The following is a 13727-nucleotide window of genomic DNA, read 5'->3' as shown; positions in this document are numbered from 1 at the left end:
TTTTGACAAAATGTGTAGATACTGAGCTTTGACTTCGCTAAGCAGTATAGCAAGGTAAATGTCACTGCTAGTGTACAGAAGGAAATGGGAGACCATAGCAAATACTGTATTAATGTGTGTTAATATTTGCTTGAACAGCAAAAGAAAAAATACACTATTACATTTCCACAACTTTTCTGAATACTGTAGGTGATAAAAAGAGATGGAGATGCAGATGCAGTGGTAAAAACCTATTAAATAATGTACAGTAAGAAATAAAAATGCTCTCCTAAAGTAATTAATAAATCAATTTTCAAACTCTATGAAAAGGGTCTATCGAGTTTTGTGTTACACCTGTGACCGCTAGACAGACATCTAAACTTCTACTGTTCTTTTCATTCATTTTCTCCATCTTCCAGTCTCCTCACGCACATCCTCTATCTGTCTGTTAGTATAATTAATTTGAGAGCCGAGTGTTGGCATATGTCCGGTATGTCAGGCCAATAGATATGGTTAACACTTAGTCCATGATCACTGATGCCAGTCTGAGAATTCACACTCACTAATGTGATTGAAAATCACAGGATTCTTTTCTATGGACACTACCAATATTGATCAGATGTCTGAAATTGATTTTTGCAGGTTGTTGTACAACATGTTCCTGTAGCTCAAATGGAAGAGCACAGGGCTAGCAACACCAATGTCATGGGTTCAATTCTCAGGGAATGTACATACTAATAATAATGCACTGTAAGTTGCTTTGTATAAAACAGTCTACTAAATGTAAATGCAACCCAGAAACCAATATGCTGATAAGAATAACCAATGATGTAACATCAATAACTTTTAACCACAGAAGAACAATATAACCAACTCATGAACCCTAAACATAAAAAAATTGTCCTTTATAATAAGGGTGTTCTTTGCTGAACATTGGGGTGTTGAAAGTCATTAAAAGTCATTCGTTTTCAATGAGAGTTGCATTTTTGAGGTAACACTGTAAACTCCAGGTATTACATTACTGTCACCTTAAGGTGCTGTGAAGAACCTTTGAGGAACCTTTATTTTTTAAGAGTAGACTTTTGAATATTCAAAGACATGTTAGGGTTAAACCCTTCTGTCCTGGGTTTACACAAGATTTTGGACCTATGAAACATATGTTTGCATGTCTGGAAGCATTTTTTATGGCAATATCTTTTGTATAAGTGCAACCTGAGGTCTCAGTCCTTTTCTGGTTGGTACAACGATGATAATTATGTAATGTATTTATGTTGAGTCATCATAAAATGTTGTTCATGAAGCGAAAGAGACAGTGAGACAGAGAAAGACATGCCTACAAGAGCAGACATGTGATGTGTCATGAGTTCAGTTGAACTCCTTGTGCTTTTTGTACCACTATGTGTGTTTTTGGAGTGTGCGTATAACAGATTGAGAAGTATTTTATCAGGATGACAGTTGTCAGGGCACACTAACGTTGCACACTCCTGCCTCGGACGTCAAGTTCTAGCTTACATGTCACAGATGTCTATTGAAATGACTGTCGCACATATTAAATAACCATACAACTGCAGTGTCCTTTGAATGTTGTGACGGTGCTCTGACATGCATCCTAAACACTTCATTCCCAATGAATTGAATTTGATGGTGTTGTATTAGATTTCATGAATGTGATTTAAGTCGTTATGATATTGTCCGACACCAATTAGATACTGTTATATATCTGTCAAACTCTGGCAGGACATCTCACTCAAGACACTTTTTTGCATTATTTAGCCAGTGTTCCTCAGTCTTCATTGAGAATTAAAGGGACATTTTTCATGTACTGTAATTTCAAACCCGTTTGACTATCTTTCTTCCGTGGAACACTTACTTCCGTAGTTATCTAGGAGAATATCCAAGCTGCTCTGTCCTTGGTCAACAATCACTTTCATTGTACAAAAGAATATTGACAATGAAAGTGAATGCCAACCAGGGACATCCTGCTAAATATTTATTTTTGTGTTACAAAGAAAGAAAGTAACACGGGTTTGGAATGACATGGGGTGACGGGTGAGTAAATGATGACAGACATTTCCTTTTGGGTCAGCTGTCCCTTTGTGGTAATATCCTCATTCTTTCCCTCCCTCTTCCTCAATCTCTCTCTTTGTCTTTTACTTTCCATATATCTCTCAGAAGCATTTACTGTGATGTGGTTCTTTGAATGATCCATATCAAACATAATCCATCTTTCCATCAAGGACAACAGAGAGAGGACAGATTGTCTCTCTTTGATAGACCCCATCCTCCCTTCTGCCATTATCTTTGTCATCTCTGACAGTTTTTCATCCTTTCAATACGTCACTCTTCTTTTCATCTCTGTTATCCTGTTTCATCCTATGTCACGTTTTCCCACTTCTTGTCCCAGGGGTTAAATTGGAACCATTCTGAAACTTCTGTCAGACGTAGTTCTGAATTAGATCCACCCCTTTTGTCAAAATTCCATCCAACAAAGATACATTTGTGCATTGGAGAGCATTGTACTCAGACATGGATAAGGACAGTAGCAGCACATACGTTTTTTCAAAGTTTTAAAAGCAGTAGTAGCAAAACTGTGTTCTTACATGACAAACTAACCGACAACTGCTAATGAAGCAGCAGGTGCGGTTCTAGGTCAGTGGATATTTAGGGCTTGGCCCAGACCTCTGATGATAAGTATTGGGCCATCCTTAGATTAAATATTGGAATATAATGCACATTATAATAAAAGTATAAATGTTTGATTTGGGTCATTCAATAAATTTTTTTATATTAATGGAATTGAATGTAAAAGGTACAACTTTAGTTTCAGTCTCAGATATGCAAAAGATTAGAAGTTGCTGCTTTATGATTTTAAAACACTCTTTTGTCCCTTCGTCTTTTAGTGTGTACAAAAAATTGTTTTATATTAATGAGTCGTTAAGTGATTTAAAGTTAGTTTAGACGTTAGCAGGCTGTAAAATGGCAAAATAATTGCTTTTAAGAAAAACAAGTTGTGGATTTACCAAAGGTTGCCAGGTTCGAAAAATATGCTTATGTCGTGGGTAGTATCTGAAAATTTGTAAATTCCCCAAACATATCTGTATATATTCATCTTTTTTATAGGGGTTATATAAAAATATTTTGTACTTATTGCACTGCATTTTGACCGTTTGCACACTCACATCCACAATTGCCAGTCACGAGCGCTCTTCTTGTATGCATGCAAATATACAGTACATTCGAAATAAACATTTGCATTTCAGTAAGACACCGTGTGGGTACTGAACTGAGACAGTATTTGGTATTACTTTTACTGTAGAAAAACTGGTATCATTACAGTAGGGTTGTGCGAAAGTGAGAAAGTAGGAAGTGATGGAAGAGGAAGGTTATATGATTTGAGTAGTCAGCCAGCAGAAGCACCTGTGACCTCTAATACATCTAATAAAGTTTTAGGATAGGCAGACCTGTGGAAGATACCCCACGCCAGGCTAAGTTTTTTAAAAAGATCCACCTATGACACTCTTCCAAGCCCTGGAAATTTGTCTCTGTGGTATGGTAAAGAGGAGAGTTCAAGAGCAAATCTGCAGCACATGGGCTGGGTGCAAGGCAACCTTGGCACAAGGACGGTACAGGTGGCGGCATGATCAGGTTCTTTGAAAGCTGGCAGAGATCCTTGAAGTGTGTAGAATTAAGACCAACAAAGGCCATCATGCTTCTTAGTAGAAGCACATCAGAAGAGTCTATAAAAAGGGGGGTGCTGCACAAGGCATGGCACAGAGGGAGGAAAGGTCAATCCTGGCACATGGAAGTGATTGTTCAATGATGGTCAACCTTGGCCAGCAGCTAAAATTTCCTTCTGATATCGCCATCACATCCTTGAGGCCGGGCATAGTGTTATGTTCACCATCAGCTAGGAAAGTCATAAAGCCTGTGAGAGGAAGAAGCTAAAATATGCTGATCTGGCTGCTGAGTACAGGTTAAATGGATGGAGGTCTGCCACTTACCCTGTGGAGGTCGGATGTTGAGGGTTTATTGGAACATCAGTGCAGCACCTGTTGTAAAACATTGGTATCTTTGGATCAGCATTGAAGAAGTCTCTGAAGGAAATGGCAGAGGAAGCAGAACAAGGGAGCTTCTGGCTATAGTTAAGAAGGAAGGATGAAAAGTGGCATCTGCAGAAGTGAGAAAGTAGGAATAGGGAACAATTGCTATATGTGGTGAGGTAACAAGAAGAAGAGGAAAAAGGTGGGTAGGAACTATTTCTGCTGACCCACTCGGTCCATATCAGGGGGTTTCTGGAGGGGGTTTGAGTGAAGGACAAAACCAGGCCAAGCTAGGTTTTGTAGGGGTGGCTGACGCAGTCTCGTGGCTCATATCTCATGTCGCTTTCCTACTTAATCTGATGTAGGATCCAACTGCAGGGGTGGCAGGGAGACATCCCTGACCACTACCCCACCAACAGGAGATGTTCTGGGATTAATGGGTTGAAACATCTGTGATAGGTGGTTCCCAGCTGATGACCCATAGCTGGACAACTGAAAGCACCGGTGGAGGTGCGGCAGGTTAATGCCCAGTAGATTTAGATATTTACCTGTGCATCTGTATTACTTCATAATTAAATATATTTCTATTTTAGTATCAACAGGATACCGAAATACTGGTATTTTTGACATCCCATCAAGATGCTTAAACATTTGGGGCTTTAATAAAACATTCAGGGCTTAAGCCACCCCTAGCCCTGCCAATGTGAAAAATATGGATTTGCCTAGAGGAGGTCAAAAACAATCTGCTGCTGAAATCGGATTGTACTTACCGATTTTACATTTGAAACCACTGCCCCCTGTGGCCGGAACTGTAGTTGTTGTTTAGGTGAAATGTCAACAGACTAGCACTGAAAATGGCGCCATTTTGCCAATGCCTAAATCCGCCACTGACCCTACTCCCTAAGCCAAACCTCAACTCTAAACCAGAGACAGTTCACTTCTATTCAAATGAATGAGAGGAATTTGAACGGCAAACAGATGTTGAAAAGGAAGTCCTGCCTCACAGGTAAAAGAGCCAATCAGCTTTAAGTTGCCTGTCAATGAACTCGAGAATGCGCATGTGCATTAGCTACCTGAAAAATTGCTTTTGTCAGCATGATTCAAGCAAAAGAATCACAATAAATGACACTATTGTTGTAAGATTTTACCCGCTGACTTGAAACATGTTCATTGATTCTAAACTTTACAAACCATCTTGGAGATTTCTCAAACATGGCCGCCAAATGGACTGACTTCCCATGAAAAAGGACTTTGCTCTAAATCTAATTGCCAGAGGAATAAAGATTTAATTTTAGAACCAAAATGCAATATACTACCATGCTCTCAGCTTCTTGCTTAACATATGTGGACTGCTTTTGAACATGTCTGACTGGCAGAATGTGCCTCAGTGTTTTCTGATTGGCTCAACAAAGTATTTCAGGAAAACTTGATCAGTGATACCTGTCAGGTAATAGTGACATTTTCCATGTGCAATTCCATCAAAAGATCGCTTACAGCACCTTGAAGTTTTATTTTTTTTTTTTTGCAGCTGTGATCTGGTGAAGCTTTGTCAGGTACATATGGTAATATGAATTAAAGTTCCCGCTATACATTCTATATCTAAACATTTTATAGGTTGGTCTGGGATTTCCCTGCCACCTGCTTTCTTCATCTAGTGTTTTATTCAATTCTTCTAAACTTGACCTTTTCTGATTTTGTCCCACAGCACAGTTCAACTTGATTCCTGTGGGCCTGCGGATAGTGGCGATTCAGGGTGCGAAGACTGGCTTCTACCTGGGCATGAACTCCGAGGGATACCTCTACACCTCTGTAAGTGACCGAATGCTTTTTAAAAGATTGTGATGATTATCATAATTAGAATAATTATGCTGATGCCCTCCATGCATTTCCACAATAATGATTCACAGATTATTGAAGATGTGCAGCTTTCTGAGAGGTACTGTAAATAATTTTGCAGGGGGTTTAATTACTATTCTCATATAAAAGAGTTTTTCCAAACAAACTGGTGTGAAAGAGAATGTTATTAGGATAATTAGGATGATGTGGGTTCTGTCCTTGGTGCTGATATCCTCAGGCCATTTCTGTGGTGCTAATTTCTTATTTTGCACTTTGTGCTGAATCTTTGGGTTCTCTCCATAGTGCTGAATTTTATGTGATTCTGTCCATGGTGCTGAATTTTATTTGGTTCTGTCCATGGTGCTGAATTCCATGTGGTTCTGTCCACTGTGCTGAATTCTTGTGGTTCTCTCAATGGTGTTAAATTTGTTAGATTCTCTCCTTAGGATTTGTCAGTAGTGCAAGATTTCTTGGGTTCTTTTTATTGTACTGAATTCATCAGGTTCTATCTTTGTTGTGAAATTCAGTCTCTCTATGGCTCTGAATTTATTACATTCTCCCCTTGGTGTAAAATTCTTAAATTCCTTAGATTTTAATGAGACTGTACATTTTAAGCCCTCCAAAAATATCAAAATGTCTTTAAAATCAGAAACTGAAAACATGTTCATCATAGAAAAAGTGTATTCAAGTAATGGCTTTGTGAGAATTGTATTTTTCAAGTATTTATGAATAACTTCAAAGATCCGGACAAAAAAAATAAACAAATAAACAACTAACTGTGTCACATCATAGACCCATTAACACTTTACAGTAAGTTTCAATTAATTAACAATAGTTAATGCATTAGGTATCATGAACTAAAAATGTATAATTTTTTACAGCATTTATTAATACTGGTAAATGTTAATTGATAAATAACTATTAAATCAAATATAAAATAACTTTTGTTTATTGTTAGTTCATGTTATTTAATTAATTAATGCATTACCTAATGTTAACGGATATGACTTTTAATGTAAAAAAAAATTTGCATATGTAAAACTAAACATTTACCATGATTTCTAAATGTTGTTAAAGTATTGATTGTTGTTTCTTGATATTTACTATTGCATTAACTTATGCTAACACATACAACCTTATTGTAACATGTTACCAATTAACCTTACTGGGAAAGAAAAACATTTAACAGATAAACACTTAATGGACACCCTATTGCTGTGTTGCATGTATGCTGTTACCACACCTAAAGGTCAAGCTTTCCCATTTACAAAAAAAAAAAAAAACCAATAACAAAGGATTAGCAAGGGCAGTGTGACCAAATTGTGTTTGATGTGGGGTAGAGTGAAAAAGCAGCAGCATTAGCAGGCAAGGTGGAGCAGATATTTAGACTGTGTCATGACTAGAGCAGGATAAAGAGAACTGAGAGCGATATGAGACAGCTCTCCGAGAGAAAGAGATATTGAGTGTGTGTTTGTTAAGCTGTGTTTACAGTATGTGTATATGTGAGCGAGCGTTCCAGAGCTGGTGATTGGAATACAGGGATGAGAGAGCTTTTGTCTCCTGCTTCTCTGTGAACTGAGAAATGAGGGGATTTTCTTCTCAGAAATGGAGTGCGGCATTTGGTTCAAAGCGAACTCTAATTCAGACCCATGTGTAGCTTACCGATGCACTGTGAGCGTCGGGACATCCTGTCCTCTGTCCTAAAACTGTCCCTCCTCCCCTTCCAGTTTTTATGTCTTATGTCTTGGCCTCTTCCATCTGTCCTCCTCCTGTCCTGTCCCTGTCATTTTGACCATTTCAATGTATTTGGACTAATCCTAAACAGCCATCTTTGTCCTTTCTGTGCTTCCATAACCATCCTCCCTGTTTTGTCCTCTTTATGCCCTGTTCCACTCTTTGGCTCTCAGACATACATATATTTTTGCATCCTGTGGTATAAGAGAAAGTGGAGTCAAACATTAGATTAAATTCTGGGTAAAATTGTGTGTGATGGGATGGTTTATTTTAATCAATGTCAGAAGAGTTACATAAGCAGAGTAATTTGTGAATGATATCTATGTTTACAATGCTGCTTAACTGGCATCTGGATGCAGTAAGTCATTGCAATAATTTCAGAGCTTTGGTTAATCACTGTTTGTATGTACAAATGACTTGTATGTGTTTGTATTTTTATTTGCCTACTTATAAGATCGTTTAAGTGGGTTCATATGTGAGTGCAAAAGTGTTTGTTTGATAATCACCGGCTTAGTATCTCGAAATGCATAAGAGACTCTGAGGACACCTCAGCCAATGGGGAAACACCTCTCTCCCAGGGGCACTTTTCTCCTCTGCACACCTTCCCTTCCCCCTCTCCTCCTCTCCTTACTGCAGTTAAAGTGAAGGTCATTCATAATATGCCACTATATTGTCAATCTCTGTGAGTATCTCATTGTAATAAGCACACGTAAATAAGAGGAGCTGCCTCGGGTATTGTGCTCTTCTGCCATATAATGGATTTCATACATCCCCTTGAGCAGACATTCCTCATGTCCTCATCCAGTGTTTGATGCAAAGCCTGTAATTACCATTAAGGTTTAAAATGCTTCATCTGATGTGAAGGCAATCCAGCTGCATTGAATACAATTGTTGAAATCCACTACATTTGCAAATATGACAACATTTCATTGCCATTCACTTATGAATATGGTACATCTATAAAACAAGCATTATTGAGAGCAGTGTTGGATGTAATGCATTACTAAGTAATTAATTACTGTAATGTAAGGGATGACTTAATTTTTCAGTAATTTAATTATATTTACTTCTGATGTAATTGTGTAAAATACTTTATATACTATAGAACAATTCTATTTAACACAACAGTGAATTTAAAATTGAAATTTAACGTCTAATATTAAAATGTATAATGTAAAATATTTTCGAATTTAATGCAGCCCCCTTCAATTCTTTGGCCAGTTCCTGAATAATTTATTTGATTTTATGGGATTTATTTGAAAGAATTAAAAAGAGCAATTTCATGTCTATCCTTGTATTTTTCATCTGGTTGAGGTTGAAAATGGTTTTAGAAAGTAATTAGTAATTAGTAATGCAATTACTTTTCAGACAGAGTAATTAGCACAGTAATCCAATTACACTGTAGAATATGTGATTAGTAGTTAGTAATTAATTACTTTGAGTAACTTACCCAACACTGATTGATAGTTAGCTACACTTTTAATGGCTGTTTAATGGCTATTTAACATTGAATGCTCCCTCATATTTTTTCATGTTTTAACTTTTTTTTTATTAATTATTAATCATCTTAAATATTTGAAAGCTTTTGTTCTCTAGATTTGATATTTGACAACTGAAAACATTGTTCGAGTTTTTAACTGGTAGATCATGACGCTAGCAACGGTAAGGTCATGTTCTTGATACTCATAAAGAAAACTAAATAAATTGGTAACACTTTAAAATAATGTTCTATTTGTTTTCATTTGTTAATGTTAGTTAATAAAAATGCAATTGTTTATTGTTAGTTCATAGTGAATTTACTAATGTTAAAGAAATTCAACTTTTGATTTAAAAAATTTGATATTATTATTTAAAATTAACATTAACTATGATTAATAAAAGCTGTAAAAGTATTGTTTATTGTTAGTTCATGTTTACTATTGTTGTTGAAGTAATATATTCCTGTTTCAGTACAAGTTCAATCGACAGCATTTGTGGCATAATGTTGATTACCATAAAAATACATTTGACTTGTCAATCCTTTTCTTTAAAAAAGCAAAAATCAAGGTAATAGTGAGGCACTTACAATAGAAGTGAATGTGGCCAATTTTTGGAGGGTTTAAAGCAGAAATGTGAAGCTTTTCATTTGATAAAATCCCTTACATTAAATGTTGATCGAATTCATGTATTATTGGGCTGTAAAGTTGGTTAAAACGCCATATTTACAATCATTTTAGGGTTTGCTGACAATGACATTACATCATTATGGCAACTAAGTTGTAAAATTGTCTTTACCTTTACACAGAAAAGGTTATTAAGTGGTCATTATCATGAATTTTATTTATGTCTTGTGGCTATACTTTTGAAAAAGTTTGTATTTTAAATGTAAAAAATTGGCACCATTCACTTCCATTGTAAGTGTCTCACTGTAGCCCAGATTACCACCAAATTAGTTTTTGTGGTAATCAATATTATGCCACTAATGTTGTCGATTGAGCCTCACTAGTATTGAACCTGGAATATTTCTTCAACTAATTTTAATGAATGTAACCTTATTTTAATGTGTAACCATAAAATGTATACCTTCAATGCACTGTAAGTTGCTTTTAATATAAGCATCAGACAAATTAATATTTTCTAATATAAAGTGTTATAAAATTGTATAACATTTGGTAATTTTCAGATTTCTGCAAAGAAAGGAAATGACTTAAAATGGATTAGTACACCCAAAAATGAATATTCTGTCATTTATTCACCCACATTATATTCCAAACCCATATGACTTTCTTTCTGATGTGGAACACAAAAGGAGATGTTAAATAGATTTTTAGTCTGTCGCCATTCACTTTCATTGCATCAGTTTTCCATACAATGAAAGTGAATGGTGACTGAGGCAAACATTATGACTAACATCTATTTTTGTGTTACACATAAGAAAGAAAGACATATGGGTTGGTTTAAGTAACGACATTGCAATGATAAACCACAGTCACTACACATTTTGTCAAAATTTAGTTATGAACAAAATTGGACTCTTAGACTCTGATCTGTCCTATGACAGACATGTTTGGCTCAGCTATGCTCAAATTCATGTACATTTCAAATCAGACCACATTACCATGTGTGTATGTACAACACATTTGCCTAAACAATCAAAAAACGTTGACATAATTTTTCCCAGTTGCAATATTGGCATAGTTAGTGCCGTAGCTCTGCCTTTATGGCAGTAGAAAGAGCTCAGCACTGAACTGAAAGCTTTTGTGGAGTCTTTACTGGACTGATTGTTTGACTATCAAGGCAATAGCTGTGTGTGTGCATTGGCGCTGTTGCCCTGTAGAGCAGTGGGGGACAGACTGCTAAGGGAACCTCCGCATTATTGGTTTGCAGTTGGGGTGTTATGTGGACTTTGAGCTCTTTGAGCCCTGTTGTGGAGTTATGAAAATGGTTTACGGATAAAAATAGAACCTTGTCCCGTCCTGACCCATTTTATAAACAGTACGCTCTGGAAAAACCCTCCTGGGCTGAACAAGAGAGGGTGAGAAAGAGAGCATGAGAAAGAAATGGGGAGTGGGAGGTGCTGACACAGTTGTAAGATTCTTGACAGAAATAGTTTTGAATATGTTGCCATTATCAGCCATTATTCAGATGATTTATAGGCTTAGATTTAAGATCTATTTTCTATCTATCTATCTATCTATCTATCTATCTATCTATCTATCTATCTATCTATCTATCTATCTATCTATCTATCTATCTATCTATCTATCTATCTATCTATCTATCTATCTATCTATCTATCCATCCATCCATCCATCTGTCTATCTTCTAGTTTCCCAGTTGTAATTAGAAATTAAGGGGTCGTTCATGTGCAACTTCCGAGTAGGACTTTTCAAATAAAAATATTTCCAATAACATTTTGAAGGCAACATTATTACACGGCTCTCTGGAACACTTGATTCTGATTGTTTAATAATAATTCAGAATAATGACCTCAAATCCCGGGATGAAGTCATCCAGGTATTGTTAGTCATCTTTCCTACTTCTCATAAGTAAGCTAATAAAATTATTTTAACCAAAAATAAATATTTCATGTCCATTTATTTATTTATTTGACAAGCAGTCATGTAATAAGTGGAAAAGTATGGTCATTTTTGCAAAATTAACACCAGCAGAACAAAAACCAGAGGTTGAATTCAGCTGTTTCTAGACACTGTAGTGACGTAATAACTGATAAGATGTGTATCATGTGTGTAAAAAGCAGGATGTACAGTTAGCCGGTCTTTATCGCAAAATATACCCCTTCAGGCTGAAACAAGAAGTTTATGGCAGAAAATCAGTTTTGACTCTCTCAGATGCTGTATAAAGTTGAACAAAGATGGTGGGGGGGAATTGTTCCTGGGGCCCCCACAATTCGAACACTGCTTAGTAAAGCTTACTCAGAACAAAGCTAACTTGAGGTACAATGTTTATGTCTGAACTCAATAGGTGCATGTGTGGGTGTGTGTTTGTGTGAACTCTGGCAAGAAGTGCGCAGTGTGTTTTTTGTATTGTGGTGCCTTTATCTCAGGTTTGATAAATGGTTTCTATAGACTGCTCTCTAACTCAGATGGCATTGAGATTCAGAATGCTTCCCTCCCTGATGCAATCACACCTATCACACTGAAGACTGAGAGAGAGAGAGAGAGAAAGAGAGAGAGAGCGAGAGAAAGAGAGAGTGATGTAGTTTGTAAAGGTAAATGAAAAGTCAGACACATATTGATATGAATCCAAACTAGAACACATGTGACTGCTTACAAAAACACACCTCATTCCCAACATTCCCTCACAAGCAGAAAAGGGTGCATACACACTAGAGTTACACTGGGTTGGAAAACACTGTTAGTCCATTGATTTAAATAGGGAAAGTGCATAACAATGATGTAGATGAAAAACGCAAGGATATGCGAGAGTGAAGCTCAACGTGCAACCAAAAGTTGAGAAACATTTAACTTTTCATTACTGCAATGGACTCAGACATAGGCATCTGGTAACCAATGAGAATCTTACAGAGGAGGGTCTAGTTAAAATTTTCTGTATTACTGCTTGATTTTAAATTGATATAGCTTTTCCCATACTCTCAACACACATTTCACAAAATCTGTCCCAAAAAAAAAAATGTCCTACTTATATTTAACCCCCCTTCTATTTTCAATCTATACTTTCTTTTTATCTCTTCTTTTCTATTTTTGAGTAAAATACAACATTTTCTTGAGGGTTTTCATGTAAATCACAAGGGATTTTTCAAGTGTATAGATACCCAAAGAAGGAGGTGAGAGAGACACAGAAAGACTAAATGATTCTGTAATCATAACTTTCTCCCTCGCAGGTAATGAACTGCAGATTGTCGCCGTTCATCCCCATAAACCCTTTGTGCCGTTTTAATCTGCCTGCATTTCCCATAAGCTCTGTTATGAACCTTGGTACTCTACAATAGAGAATCACCTCATTCCATGGCCCCTTTGTCTTCACCACGTGCTTATTAGTAATCGTTTGGGGGAGGGGCCTGTCATTCAGGTCTTGTCTGGATCACTCACTTAAACAGGATATGTCACATAACATTCCTTACCATGAATCTTATTGACAGTGACTCTCCAGTCATCACTCAAAACAAAGTTGAATTCCATCAGCGGTCGGCAATAACCTCACCCACGCTCAGCAGCTCTGCGGCCATCAGTAAAGCGTCACCAAAGGCAGAGCATAAATGGATTATGACCTTGTCTGCATTTGTTTCATCCATCCATTAAAGTGTCCTAATGTAGCCTTGCATGCTTATGTAATGTAGCATGTCACTGAACATCCGCCAAACGCACAAACGCACATCCATGGCAAGACACGTTACGCATACGTACACATATGCATATCCCGTACACACGTGCAATCCAGCGCTTAAGTGGAAGGATTAACTGATGCAGGAAAGCAAATGAAAGCAAACACACACACAGAGGGTAAGACTTATTAAGGGGCTTTATGTTGAGATATTATCATGAATGCGAGTGGCCCCAAATCACATAAACAGCCAGAGAGCGCTGCACTTTCCACAGACCAAATTTGATCTGTACAAACTGGACCCATCCTGAGCTGATATGACTTCTTATATGCAAAATAAATTATATCTGATTA

At 36.9% G+C, this 13727-nt stretch overlaps 1 protein-coding gene across 2 annotated transcripts in view; it reads left to right on the top strand.

The window, feature by feature from the left end:
* The window catches only part of LOC127635929 (fibroblast growth factor 11-like), a 48963-nt gene that overhangs the window by 26056 nt on the left and 9180 nt on the right, over window positions 1-13727 (top strand). For both annotated transcript variants that reach the window (XM_052116232.1, XM_052116231.1), the window contains one exon: window positions 5725-5828. In XM_052116232.1, the coding sequence (XP_051972192.1) occupies window positions 5725-5828 (104 nt within the window). The remainder of the gene's footprint in view (window positions 1-5724; window positions 5829-13727) is intronic.

Source organism: Xyrauchen texanus, chromosome 43 (assembly GCF_025860055.1).
Source record: "Xyrauchen texanus isolate HMW12.3.18 chromosome 43, RBS_HiC_50CHRs, whole genome shotgun sequence".
Taxonomy (NCBI): Eukaryota; Metazoa; Chordata; class Actinopteri; order Cypriniformes; family Catostomidae; genus Xyrauchen; species Xyrauchen texanus.
Note: the sequence above shows the minus strand (reverse complement) of the source record. Positions and strands in the feature narration are given on the sequence as shown.